Genomic DNA, 15050 nt, shown 5'->3' with positions numbered 1-15050 from the left:
ACTTTCAAAATAGGAGTTAGCCCAGGTGCGTGGCTCACCCCTCAAATAGGAAATAACAGTTAATACTCTAGCTCTATCATTTGGATAAGTATGGGGTTTCAAAGAGAACATGAGCAAACAGGCATTCTTAAAATCCCTATATTGAGAGCGATCACCACTAAATTTCTCTGGAGTACTAACCTGGGGCTCCAGTAAGGGGACCCTTTTATCCACAACATCCCGGATGTAAGTTTTCATAGTGTCATTCTCCACTTTGAGGGTATTCAAGGCCTCTGTAAGCAGATCAACCCTCTGAGTGAGGTTCTGAATATGTGTGTTCATCCCAGCTGGGTCAATGATGGAGGCTTAGTATTATGTCAAGGGGAACTGAAATTCAAAGAGCTAAGATATGAATGCAACATCAGATGCATTAGGACCACAACTGCTAGGATATGACAGTGTTAGATAGGGTGTATTGTAATAGTGAATAGTATGGGATACACATGGTGAACCTGCGCAACAATGTATTACTCAGTAATCACACAATACAATATTAATATACAGGTGCAGTTTTCAACATCTCCCCTATGGCTGCCACATGTGTCAGGGTTGACACTGTGGAAGGAAAAAATAAAGCAGCAGGGGTAGTTAAAAACAAACCTGAGATAAGAGTTGTGTCCTCTGTGATGTTTATAACATTCAGACACTTGCATGAGAAAATTAGAGATGGCTGCCACAGAGTGAGAAAAACATACGGAGGTGAGAGGAAGAGAACAAATAATATTGGCACTCGTATACGTTTTAGATTTGTTTTTTAGGAGAGAGTAAGGCAAAGATACAATGTTCTGCGGTAGCTCAGAGGATCTAACTAGAGCAGTGCTTACCAAGCAGGAGCGCCAAGTAATCTGGCCACGAACTGAAGGAGCGAGCAGAAAATAGGAGCTGCTGCTAGGAGCGGTAATGCGAAGCTGGCGGATGACGTCACCGCGTTCCCGTAGACACTGCTGAGAGCTGACAGGCAGGGAGAGAGGTTGCTGGAACTGGAGTGCGGCAGAGGGGTAAAACAGAGTCCTCTCAACTTTAGATAGGGATCACAGGATAAACGTTAAGATGCCTTAAAGTAAATAAGTCAGCACAGACAGGAGGTACAATGCTAGGTTTCTCAGGAGTTCAGAGGTTTGTGAACAGCGTTCACAAGATGGCATAGGTTCACAGGAGATCAAGAAAAGATTACTGCAATACTAAGCAATGAGATATCATGAGGAGGAGCCTTAAATAGGGAGAGGAGTGAGCCTGCTCTGGGTCTTAAAGGTACAGTGGTTACATGATTCCTGACAAATTTAAAGTATAATAATGTATATGAGACCCCTAAAAAAACAGCGTGTATAGCCATGTCAAAGGAATAACTATTACATTTATAAATATGCCTATAGTTTTCAAAACTGTAATTATAAATAAACAAACTTAACATTTTTTCAACTGTCTTATAAATTTTAAACCAAACAACTGATTTATAAGCTTCAATGGTGAAAAGTGTCCATCTTGTTTGTCAGTTTCGTTCATAATGACAATCACCTTACAGATCTAACAATGCTTTAGGTTATGTAATGCGTATTTCAGGTATCTGCATAGGACTTTCGGTAACCCTTTCTGCACATGTCAGTGCTACATTTAACATTCCGCCCCACTGGCAGGGAAGCCTCATCTCCAACAGTGAGGTATATTACCTTCGAACTAGACATGTGCAGCCATGAAAAATTAGGTTTGGCAAAATGTTCTGGAACAAATATTCGGGGAAATTAGATTCCCAGAATATTCTTTGGCTGCACTATTCAGTATTCGTTTCATTTTAAATTAAATGAATACTGAACATTCTTAGAACGTTTATATTTGCTTACGTTGAACAAATGTAAATGTTCCAAAGCTACAGGTGAAAAGTTCACTTGCAGTTTTATAATTATCTTTAGTGCCGTGGAGAACAGCGCTAAACCGTCCTCTTCTTCACAGAGCCCCGGCTGCACTAATAGGACACGTAGTAAGGGCCGGATTGGCCTACCAGGAGATTTCCCGGTGGGCTCTCAATTATTTAAAAAAGCTGCGTGTTTCCGTACTAGTCTCTTAACCAACAATCAAAATCAATACCAAATTTACCACATTACAAATACAATTATATAGCCTAAGCCCAGAGAAAAGATTGAACCAGAAACAGCTGACGTGCGTTTCGTATCTAGCTTTGGCAAAAGCTTTGACATATATATGCCAGACGAAGTCCCAAGCCAGCCGTGTGTAGGAGGGGTGAAATGCGTCATCATCCTAGCACGTTCAACCTACTGCCCTGGTAGGTAATTGGTAGTGTGACACTCCGTGTGAGAGATGTGGAACTTAACCTGGCTACCGTCAACCAGTCCGCATTATGAAGAGGCTTTCCCAAGTGGAAATTAATCTTCTGCAGCAATAAGAAGGAAGCTTTTGGCCCTGCCTAGTGTGGCACAGAGCATTCCTATACAGCACAGAAACAAATAATGCGCCCCTCAAGGGAAGTGCGGTAAATTTATCAGTTGCTGAAAGTGGATGGTTGCTTGCTCCCCTTCACATAACATAGGCTTGCAGAATCTCTATTTTTGAGCAGGCTGGCTGCATTAAGGGCTCAGAGAGTAGATATAAGAACTATGTGTTGCAATTTATAGGATGTCTCTTGTAATCTGGAGTAGACATGTGCCATTCATTTCGTTCCGAATCTAAATTCGGACAAATTCACAAAATTCGGAGATTCGAATCGATTCAAATTTCCAAATTACCCTAGCAACTAAACTAATCTGAATGCATTTGTAACTAATAAATCTGAATTAGTTTGGATGTATTCGAATGCATTCGAATGGCCATGGACTAATCCCAATTCAGTATAAAAATTTAATTTAGTGAGAATTAGTGAGATAGAACAGTAAAATAATTCCGTTTGTGTAACTTGGAACCATCTGAATCAACATAACACATACCGAACTTCCGAATTTACGAATCAATCCGAAACAAATACATCTGAATGCATTCAAATCCATTAGAATGTATCCGAATTCGAACCGAAATTCGAAAAAATCCGAATTGGTCCAAAACAAACCGAAACAAATTTTTATGATGTGCACATGTCTAATCTGGAGCGTACCTTCTGCATTAAGTACTTTAGATAACTTTCTACTCCTACCTTTAAGTGGGGTTTTAATTATATGTAATTGTTATTCAAGTGTTTTCTACATTGTATTTTAAAGTATCTTGAAAGTGCGTATATTTTTATCTTTCCAACATAATAAAAATATATTTTCTAGTGTCACACTTTAGCATTTCTTTCTTTATTTCTGGTATTTGAATAGTCCTGTAATCCCCCCCTTGTCATTTCTACATATAAATGTGAAAAATATTATGTATAATAAATAATTACTGTATATTCATTGCAGCTTAATTCTTGGGTCTGGAATTCTGCTTTGTGTCATCTTATTAAAGGATATGGGGTTTTAAACTGGAAAAAATTCTGAAGAAAAAGTGACAGCGAAACAATCATTTGTGAGAGTGAGTTTGTTGGATTGTCACTGTCACAATGGGTCTTGGAGTATTTGGGACACTTCTGTTGGTCACTGCTGTCACCTTCATCCTATATCTGGTCTCATGGTGGCGAAAGATAAGAAGACAAAACCTGCCCCCTGGACCTGCCCCCTTGCCGCTCTTGGGAAACTTTCTTCACGTTAACTTTGGAGAATTTCCCCAGTCCGTTATGAAGGTAAGGGACTAAAAGTTTAGATCAATAGAGACTGACAAACAGGTAATTCTTCCCTTGATCACTTATGCACAGTTGTCACACATCTAATATATGCAACCTTGTGTCCTTAAAGGGACAGTATACACCAATTTGCATATAACTGCATGTAATAGACACTACTACAAAGAATAATATGCACAGATGCTGATCTAAAAATCCAGTATAAAACCTTTTAAAAATGTATTTAGAAGCTCCCAATTTAGCACTGTTGAAAAGGTTAGGCTGGGATACCCACTGAAATGGGCTGGAAAACAAAAAAAGACCCTTTACACAAACAGGAGCAAGCTGGAGTAGGTAGACAATAGTATACTTCTAAAACTTTAGGGCTTGGTTAGGAGTCTGATAATCAGCACAATGTTCTTTAAAAATAAGTAAAACTATACATTTTTACAAAAAATGACAACCCTGTATGGGCTATATAAATGGATCATCTACAAAACATTTATGCAGAGAAAAATCTAGTGTATAATGTATTGATTGTTCTGTCAACTTGCAATACATTAATATACCATTCAAGTGTTTAAAGCTTCCTGAATATAAAAAAAATTAAAAAAAAATATTTCATGATTCAGAGTATACAATTAATGCAATTTTAAATAACTTTCAAGTTTACTTCTATTATCTAATTTTGCTTCAATCCTTAGGTATCCTTTGTTGAAGGATCAGCAGTGCACTACTATGAACTAGCTGAACAAATCAGATGAGCCCACCAGCAATTAGTTCCCAGTAATGCATTTCTGCTCCTGAGCCTATCTATGTATGCTTTTCAACAAAGGATACTAAGAGAACAAATGAGACAAAAGAAGTAAATTGGAAAGTTGTTAAACATTACATGCTCTATCTCACTGTTTTTCAAACCTGTTCTCAGGCCTACCTAACGGGCCACATTTTCAGGATTACCTTGGGTGAGAGCAGGTAGAATAACCATGTTTACTAATTAGCTGATTATTTCACCTCTGCTCTAGTTCAAATGTCCTCAAAATCTGGCCTGTTAGGGAGGTCATAGGACAGGTTTGGGTTTCATGTCCCTTTAAATAATGATTTTCATGACAGTAGTTTGTTTTTGTTTATCGTTCTTTTGCTTACGTGAACATTTTATTAAGTTCCAAAAACAAGAATGGAAGAACAAGTCAAATAAATAAATTAAGTTAAGATAAAAGACAGAAATATCAGTTTTTAGACAGTGGAATAATTAGTTTAACTTATCCTAACTTTTATTTTTTTTGTATTTTTAATCAATATATAATTCCTCCAAATCAGTGTTTCATATAGTCTACCTTTATGTATTACTCTCTAGCTGAGCAAGACCTATGGATCCGTTTATACCTTTTATATATTTAATATACGTACAGTGATGCTGATCGGTTATGAAGCCGTTAAGGAGGCTTTGATTGACAACAGTGATTCGTTTAGTGATAGAGGAATGATGGAAATGGGAGATATATTCTTTAAAGATTACGGTAAGAAAATCAAATATAGTGTAAGGTTCTGCTTTATCTTCCCAAGACAAACAGTATAACTTTAGAGATAATCCTGGAGTCATTTGATGTTCAGCAAACTACTTTAGAAGTCATTAGACATCATCAGGCTTGTAAAGTCATCAGCTAAGGTAAAAACCTCTGGGTGATGACTTCAGAATGATTAGCAGATTACCTTATTGATTACATCACAAGCATGAACAGCCAGTGAATGACTTCAGAGTCATCTCATTTAAATATTTCGGCCTGCGGGCATACTTCAGGATGGCTTCTAATGACTAGTCTGGAGTCATCAATTTACGTCATAATGACTCCAGGAAGGTCATCCTTTTTGATTAGGGTTGTTGTATGTGCTATCAAAAACAAACAATCCAAATATTCAAATATCTCTTATACCAGCAAGATGTTTTTCTAGGGTGAAATATTTAAAAGGTTCCATATTTGTGTATACTTCTTTGTCTTGACATGTTCCTTTATATCTTGATAGTGTCCTTTATGTCTTGTCTTCCCTTTCCATCACATTCTTTGTTTCCTTTCTTTTTAATGAGAATTAAGTTAGGTCATACACTGTAAGCAAAATATTAACAAATGATTATCTAATTTCATATTTACATGTTTGTTGCATAGTTGACACCAAGCCAACTGTTAGATCCTCCCCAGTAACCAAATCAACACTATTTCTTGTATGTTATCTTCAGGTATCATCTTTAGCAATGGTGAATCTTGGAAGACCATGCGTAGATTCTCCATTACGACTTTAAGAAATTTTGGAATGGGAAAGAAAGGGATTGAAGAAAGAATCCAGGAAGAAGCCATGTACCTTGCAGAAGAGTTTAGGAAGACCCAAGGTAGGTAGATAAAGTCATTATCGGCTTCTTTAAAGAGACATAATACTCAAATTCTAAATCACTTGAAAGTGATGCAGCATAACTGCAAAAAGCTGACATGAAAATATCACCTGAGCATCTCTATGTAAAAAGGTATTTTACTTCAAAATTTCTTCAGCTCACCAGAGTAAGTGCTGTGTAAACAGGTATACTTCAGCTGCTGTCCAGCTGCAAGTTGAAAGAAAAAAAAACTATAGCAGTGCTGAAGTAATGCTTAAACTGAATAGGAAAATAACATGACGGTGCCTGCACATGACAGATGCACACTCCCTAGCAAGTCCTGGGACAAGCATCCTGACTGGCTGCTTAAAGTCTCTTTACAGTGGGGTGTTAATACTTAGGGAATTTGTGGTAAAATATCTTCCTTTTTTACATAGAGATGTTCAGGTGATACTTTATAGTCAGCTTTTTACAGATATGCTACATCACTTTCAAGTGCTTCAACATTTGGGTATCATGTCCCTTTAAGTAAAGATGATGGGTTACAAGCAAACATAGCATTAAAATGAGATAAATGAAAGTGATATTATGGACAGGAACTAGGTAAGATGGACTGCCATATTTGAACACATTACTGGGTTGAAAAATCCTGAGGTGAAGGGGAACTGCTTTGATGAATATTATGTCCCCTAGTCATCATGCATATTGAGGGCTGTGTGGGTAGGATAACTGGTGTTTGTCACCAAGGGGGATCAGTGAATTGAAGACGTTTTCAACAATACTCTCACACTACAAGCCGGAGGGCACTTGAGGTCTAGTTGGTAGCACCCCTAAGGATTCAGTGCTGCTGATGTCACTACAAATGTGTGGTGACGTCACAAAGAGGCGGTGCCAGTGTAGCTGAATTGGGGAGGTTATTCAAACCGCTCAAATCTCAACTACCTTAGCAACTACAACTACAAAAAATCACTGTGGTGACAGTGATCACACAGCAAAAAATCAACTTAGTAAAGTGATCACACGGCAAAAAATCAACTTAGTAAAGTGATCACAGTAGCAGCAATGGTCACCTGAAGATTTTCTATTTTATTTACTAAATCCTAACAAAAGTATATATACAGTATATTTCAACATTTTTGCAGCCTTCTCACATGCAGTGAAATATAAATATAATAATTGTATATTCTGAATCTGCTTAAAAAACACCCCACAATATAATATCTGTATGTCACTCACTAAATGACTTACATTTTAAAGGGACAGTAAAGTTAAAAAAAAAAAAAAAAAACCTTCGGGATTCAGATAGAGGATGCAATTTTAAACAACTTTCCAAATTACTTCTATTTAACTTTTTAGGTAGGCTCGGGAGTAGCAATGCAAAACTCCACTCACCATTCGCTTTATTTGGAAGAGACAATCTGGGATTTAGTCCGCATTAGCGATCCACTTTGTAATACAAGCGCATGATAATGTGCGCTGGTATTACAAGTACATTGCAATGCGAACCTGAGAAGAGCGCACTCCCATAGGAGCCTTGTTCTGATGCTGCCACAGATGACATCGCGCAGCGGAGGGGATAAGCAGTGCAGCAATGGGCAGTATTTTTAAATATATATGTATATGCTGATATACATATATATTTATGTGTTACTATGTGTATATAGACATATTAACACATAAATATATATGTATATAAGGATATACATATATATTTACTGGGAACTCACAGTTCCCATAGACGACAATGTAAAGGCACTTTCAGTGCAACCCCACTCCCACCAACTTTAAATCCCCAAAACTGCTTAGCACTTTTAGAAAATTAGCCAGAGATCTATAATGGCTAATTTTCGGAGCACTAATAGCTACCACGAGCTCGCAGTAGTAATAACCAGCCACTTGTAATGACTGATTAATTCTCACGCTCCCACAAAGTGGACAAATTTGCCAGTTTGCGGGTGCACAATAATTTAGCGCTCCACTTGTAATCTAGCCCTTTGTCTATATAAAAGAGCTTTTATTTCTATTCTGGCACAAAGGGGCCCCTCTAGATTTCTCTTGTAAAGGTGTATCCAGTCCACGAGTTCATCCATTACTTGTGGGATATTCTCCTTCCCAACAGGAAGTTGCAAGAGGACACCCACAGCAGAGCTGTCTATATAGCTCCTCCCCTAACTGCCACCCCCAGTCATTCTCTTGCAAGCTCTCGACAAGAAAGGAAGTATCAAGAGATATGTGGTGACTTAGTGTAGTTTTACCTTCAATCAAAAGTTTGTTATTTTTAAATGGTACCGGCGTTGTACTGTTTCACTCTCAGGCAGAAATTGGAAGAAGAATCTGCCTGGAGGTTGATGATCTTAGCGGTTTGTAACTAAGATCCATTCCTGTTCTCACACATAACTGAAGAGTATGGAAAGAAAACTTCAGTTGGGGGGACGGTTGGCAAATCACCTGATTTGAGGTATGTTCAGTATATTTTTTTCTAGAGAGATAAGGTCTAGAAAATGCTGACAGTGCCTGATATATTTGAGGTAAGCCTGATACAGTGATTTAACAGCGACTGGGATCATGCTTACAACATAAGGGTAATTTTTATGTTAACCCTCATAGTACTTAGTGTTAAAACGTTTGCATTACTTAACAGAAAAAAGCGTTTTTTCTCTGAGGGTGATAAATCTTTATTTTGGGGCCTAGTTTTCCACATGGCTGTTATTTTACTCCTACGAGTAGTTTTTTATGGCCCTCTGACTGTGAGTGCATGGTGGGAGGGGCCTATTTTCACGCACTTTATGCGCAGTTGTTATACAGACTGAGACATCCAGCTTCTCTAAAGGAGTCCTCTGGCATCTAGGACCACTATGGAGGGGTTCTTTCCTGCAAAAATCGCGTTTAAGGGAAGGTAGGAGCCACAGTAGAGCTGTGGCAGTGTGTTTGACTGTTTTTTAACGGTGTTACCGTTTTTCTAATCCGTTTTCGGGCCTAAGGGGGTAATCATCCATTTGCAAGTGGGTGCAATGCTGCTTTAGTCTCTTGTACACACTGTAAAAATTTTGTAGAGCTTACCGTTTTTGTTTAATTGCTTTTCACATTTATTAAAGTGTTTTCCAAGCTTGCTGGTCTCATTACTAGTCTGTTAAATATGTCTGACATAGAAGAAACTCTTTGTTCATTATGTTTAGAAGCCATTGTGGAACCCCCTATTAGAATGTGTACCAAATGCATTGACCTTTCTATAAGTTATAAAGACCATATTATGGCTTTTAAAGATTTATCACCAGAGGTTTCTCAGACTGACAAAAGGGAGATTATGCCATCTTACTCTCCCCATGTGTCAGAACCTATAACTCCCGCTCAAGTGACGCCAAGTACGCCAAGTACATCTGGCGCGTCCACTGCGTTTACTTTACAGGACATGGCGGCAGTTATGAATCATACTCTCACAGAGGTATTGTCCAAACTGCCAGGGTTACAAGGAAAGCGAGACAGCTCTGGGGCTAGAATAAATACAGAGCTCTCTGACGCTTTAGTAGCTATGTCTGATATACCCTCACAATGTACAGAAGCCGAAGCAGGAGAGCTTCTATCTGTGGGTGACATTTCTGATTCAGGGAAGGTGTTACTTCAGGCTGACTCTGAAATGACAGCATTTAAATTTAAACTTGAACACCTCCGCGTGTTGCTCAGGGAGGTTTTAGCGACTCTGGATGACTGTGACACCATTGTAGTCCCAGAGAAGTTGTGTAAAATGGACAAATACTTTGCTGTGCTTGTTTACACTGATGTTTTTCCAATCCCTAAGAGGTTTTCAGAAATTATTACGAAGGAATGGGATAGACCAGGTGTACCGTTCTCTCCCCCTCCTGCCTTTAAAAAGATGTTTCCCATAGATGCCGCTACACGGGACTTGTGGCAGACGGTCCCTAAGGTGGAGGGAGCAGTCTCTACCCTAGCTAAACGTACAACTATTCCCGTCGAGGACAGTTGTGCTTTTCTAGATCCAATGGATAAAAAACTAGAGGGTTTCCTTAAGAAAATCTTTATACAACAGGGTTTTATTCTCCAGCCTCTTGCATGCATTGCCCCAGTCACTGCTGCAGCGGCTTTCTGGTTCGAGTCTCTTGAAGAGGCTCTACAGGTGGAGACCCTGTTGGATGATGTCCTAGACAGGCTTAAAACTCTTAAGTTAGCCAATTCATTTATTTCTGACGCCGTTTTTCATTTAACAAAGCTAACGGCTAAGAATTCAGGTTTTGCCATTCAGGCGCGTAGGGCGCTATGGCTTAAATCATGGTCAGCTGACGTTACTTCAAAGTCTAAGCTTCTGAACATCCCCTTCAAAGGGCAGACGCTATTCGGGCCTGGATTGAAGGAGATCATTTCTGATACTACTGGAGGAAAAGGCCACGCCCTTCCCCATGATAGGTCCAACAAATCAAGGACCAAACAGACCAATTTTCGTTCCTTTCGAAACTTCAAGAGTGGCGCAGCTTCAACTTCCTCTGCTGCAAAACAAGAAGGAAATTTTGCCCAGTCCAAGCCAGTCTGGAGACCTGATCAGGCTTGGAACAAGGGAAATCAGGCCAAAAAACCTGCTGCTGCCTCTAAGACAGCATGAAGGAGTAGCCCCCGATCCGGGACCGGATCTAGTTGGAGGCAGACTTTCTCTCTTCGCCCAGGCTTGGGCAAGAGACGTCCAGGATCCCTGGGCTCTGGAGATTGTTTCCCAGGGATATCTTCTGGATTTCAAAGCCTCGTCTCCAAAGGGGAGATTTCATCTCTCACAATTATCTGCAAACCAGATAAAGAGAGAGGCATTCTTACGTTGTGTTCAAGACCTTCTGGTCATGGGAGTGATCCACCCAGTTCCAAGGGAGGAGCAGGGGCAGGGATTCTATTCAAATCTGTTCTTAGTTCCCAAACAAGAGGGAACTTTCAGACCAATCTTGGATCTCAAGATCCTAAACAAATTTCTCAGGGTCCCATCCTTCAAGATGGAGACTATTCGAACCATCCTACCTATGATCCAGGAGGGTCAATATATGACTACCGTGGATCTAAAGGATGCTTATCTCCACATTCCGATACACAGAGATCATCATCGGTTTCTCAGGTTTGCCTTCCTAGACAGGCATTACCAGTTTGTGGCTCTTCCCTTCCGGTTAGCCACGGCACCAAGAATCTTTACGAAGGTTCTAGGGTCCCTACTGGCAGTTCTAAGGCCATGAGGCATAGCGGTGGCTCCTTACCTAGACGACATTCTGATACAGGCGTCGACTTTTCAAATCGCCAAGTCCCATACGTATATTGTTCTGGCATTCCTGAGGTCTCACGGGTGGAAGGTGAACGAAGAAAAGAGTTCTCTCTCCCCTCTCACAAGAGTTTCCTTCCTAGGAACTCTGATAGATTCAGTAGAAATGAAGATTTTTCTGACAGAAGTCAGGTTGTCAAAGCTTCTAACTTCCTGCCGTGCTCTTTATTCTACTTCTCAGCCGTCAGTGGCTCAGTGTATGGAAGTAATCGGCTTAATGGTAGCGGCAATGGACATAGTTCCGTGTGCCCGCCTACTTCTCAGAACGCTGCAACTTTGCATGCTCAGTCAGTGGAATGGGGATTACACAGATTTGTCCCCACTGCTAAATCTGGATCAGGATACCAGGGATTCTCTTCTCTGGTGGCTATCTCGGGTCCATCTGTCCAGGGGAATGAGCTTCCGCAGGCCAGAATGGACTATAGTGACGACAGATGCCAGCCTTCTGGGCTGGGGCGCAGTCTGGAACTCCCTGAAGGCTCAGGGCTCGTGGTCTCATGAGGAAGCCCTCCTTCCGATAAACATTCTGGAATTAAGAGCGATATTCAATGCTCTTCAGGCTTGGCCTCAGCTAGCGGAGGTCAGGTTCATCAGATTTCAGTCGGACAATATCACGACTGTGGCCTATATCAACCATCAGGGGGGAACAAGAAGCCCCCTGGCAATGTTGGAGGTTTCAAAGATAATTCTATGGGCAGAGGTTCACTCTTGCCATCTTTCAGCTATCCATATCCCAGGAGTAGAGAACTGGCAGGCGGATTTTTTAAGTCGGCAGACTTTTCATCCGGGGGAGTGGGAGCTCCATCCGGAGGTATTTGCCCAGTTGATTCAACTATGGGGCAAACCAGAACTGGATCTCAGGGCGTCTTATCAGAACGCCAAGCTTCCTCGTTACGGGTCCAGGTCCAGGGACCCCAAGGCAGCGCTGATAGATGCTCTAGCAGCGCCCTGGTCCTTCAGCCTGGCTTATGTGTTTCCACCGTTTCCTCTGCTCCCTTGGCTGATTGCCAAGATCAAGCAGGAGAGAGCTTCAGTGATTTTGATAGCTCCTGCGTGGCCACGCAGGACTTGGTATGCAGATCTGGTGTAAATGTCATCCTTTCCAACATGGACTCTGCCGCTAAGGCAGGACCTTCTACTTCAAGATCCTTTCAAACATCCAAATCTATTTTCTCTGCGTCTGACTGCTTGGAGATTGAACGCTTGATTCTATCGAAGCGTGGTTTTTCCGAATCGATCATTGATACCTTAATTCAGGCTCGAAAGCCTGTCACCAGGGAAATCTATCATAAGATATGGTGTAAATATCTTCACTGGTGTGAATCCAAGGGTTACTCATGGAGTAAAGTCAGGATTCCTAGAATCTTAATCCTTTCTCCAATCCCTCTTGGAGAAAGGATATCTGCTAGTTCCTTAAAGGGACAGATTTCTGCTCTGTCTATTCTTTTGCACAAACGTCTGGCTGAGGTTCCAGACGTTCAGGCGTTTTGTCAGGCTTTAGTTAGAATCAGGCCTGTGTTTAAACCTGTTGCTCCGCCATGGAGTTTAAATTTAGTTCTTAAAGTTCTTCAAGGGGTTCCATTTGAACCTTTGCATTCCATAGATATTAAACTTTTATCTTGGAAAGTTCTGTTTTTAGTAGCTATCTCCTCGGCTCGAAGAGTTTCGGAGTTATCTGCTTTACAGTGTAATTCCCCTTATCTGATTTTCCATGCAGATAAGGTAGTTTTGCGTACCAAACCTGGGTTTCTTCCTAAGGTAGTATCTAATAAGAATATCAATCAGGAGATTGTTGTTCCTTCATTATGTCCTAATCCTTCCTCAAAGAAGGAACGTCTTTTACACAATCTTGATGTGGTTCGTGCTTTAAAGTTTTATTTACAAGCTACTAAGGATTTTCGTCAAACATCTGCTTTGTTTGTTGTCTACTCTGGACAGAGGAGAGGCCAAAAGGCTTCGGCAACTTCTCTTTCTTTTTGGCTAAGAAGCATAATCCGCTTAGCTTATGAGACTGCTGGCCAGCAGCCTCCTGAAAGAATTACAGCTCATTCCACTAGAGCGGTGGCTTCCACATGGGCTTTTAAAAATGAGGCCTCTGTTGAACAGATTTGTAAGGCGGCGACTTGGTCTTCGCTTCATACTTTTTCTAAATTCTACAAATTCGATACTTTTGCTTCTTCGGAGGCTATTTTTGAGAGAAAGGTCTTACAGGCAGTGGTGCCCTCTGTTTAAGTGCTTGCCTTGTCCCTCCCTTCATCCGTGTCCTAAAGCTTTGGTATTGGTATCCCACAAGTAATGGATGAACCCGTGGACTGGATACACCTTTACAAGAGAAAACAAAATTTATGTTTACCTGATAAATTTATTTCTCTTGTGGTGTATCCAGTCCACGGCCCGCCCTGTCATTTTAAGGCAGGTGTTTTTTAATTTTAAACTACAGTCACCACTGCACTCTATAGTTTCTCCTTTTTTCTTGCTTGTCTTCGGTCGAATGACTGGGGGTGGCAGTTAGGGGAGGAGCTATATAGACAGCTCTGCTGTGGATGTCCTCTTGCAACTTCCTGTTGGGAAGGAGAATATCCCACAAGTAATGGATGAACCCGTGGACTGGATACACCACAAGAGAAATAAATTTATCAGGTAAGCATAAATTTTGTTTTTTTTTTCTATTACAACCTAAAAAGCATGTATGGGACCCTCTTTCAAATGTGGATACCTTTGATATCAATTTAATAAAGTGATTACAGTAGAAAAAGTGGTCACCTGGCTATTTTCAATGTTGTTTACTTAATCCTGATAAAAGTAGATATTTTTAACATGCTTAGCAGCCTACTCACATGCAATGAAACAGAAATATAATAATGGTATATTCAGAATCTGTCACTCACTAAAATATGACTTACAATAGTGTTTAAAACTAAAGTGACATTTCTTTCAGGATGCAGATAAAGGATGCAATTGTAAACAACTTTCCAAATTATTTGTGTTATCGATCTATCTTTGTTCTCTTGGTATCCTTTGTTGAAAAGCACAACTAGGTTGGTTAGATTCTCAATGCACTACTGGGAGCTAGATGGTGACTGCACATATATTTCTCGTCATTAGCTAACCCTTTTTGATCAGCTAGCTCCCAGTTGTAGATTGTTGATCTGTCAACAAAGAATACAGAGAGAATTAAGCAAATTTGATCATGAAAGTAAATTGGAAAGCTGTTTAAAATGTTATGCTTGTTTTGATTCATGAAGAGGGGAAAAAAATGGGTTTCATATTTCTTTAAACAGACGTTTGTTTTTCGTAGGACTAACTTTGTGAATCTATTGACAGATACCTCATTTGATCCAACTCACCAGCTGGGGTTGTCTGTCTCTAACATTATCTGCTCCATTGTCTTTGGTGAGCGATTTGACTACAAAGACAAGAAGTTTACCTCTCTTCTGTTCAACTTGAGAGAAGTATCAAAAATCCTCAACTCTAACTCTGGACAGGTCAGTCTTGAAGGTGATAAATGTATAGAAGGGGGGAAAACATAGTGATTTTCCTTTCACACTACTGTAAATCATTCAACCATCAATTTTCAATATTTATCATTGTTTGCGCGCTAAAATGCGAGAAAAGGAGATTTAATTTATAGCAATGATGCGGAAATTTAGCCC

At 40.2% G+C, this 15050-nt stretch overlaps 1 protein-coding gene across 1 annotated transcript in view; it reads left to right on the top strand.

Moving 5' to 3' along the window:
* Positions 1 to 15050, top strand: part of LOC128666862 (cytochrome P450 2A4) — a 65415-nt gene that overhangs the window by 35303 nt on the left and 15062 nt on the right. Inside the window, exons 2-5 of the mRNA XM_053721663.1 lie at positions 3429 to 3748; positions 5085 to 5247; positions 5964 to 6113; positions 14722 to 14882. Of these exons, the coding sequence (XP_053577638.1) occupies positions 3569 to 3748; positions 5085 to 5247; positions 5964 to 6113; positions 14722 to 14882 (654 nt within the window). The 5' untranslated portion in view covers positions 3429 to 3568. The remainder of the gene's footprint in view (positions 1 to 3428; positions 3749 to 5084; positions 5248 to 5963; positions 6114 to 14721; positions 14883 to 15050) is intronic.

This window comes from Bombina bombina, chromosome 7 (genome assembly GCF_027579735.1).
Source record: "Bombina bombina isolate aBomBom1 chromosome 7, aBomBom1.pri, whole genome shotgun sequence".
Classification (NCBI taxonomy): domain Eukaryota; kingdom Metazoa; phylum Chordata; class Amphibia; order Anura; family Bombinatoridae; genus Bombina; species Bombina bombina.
The sequence above is the reverse complement of the archived record's forward strand: the minus strand, read 5'-3'. Positions and strand labels throughout refer to the sequence as shown.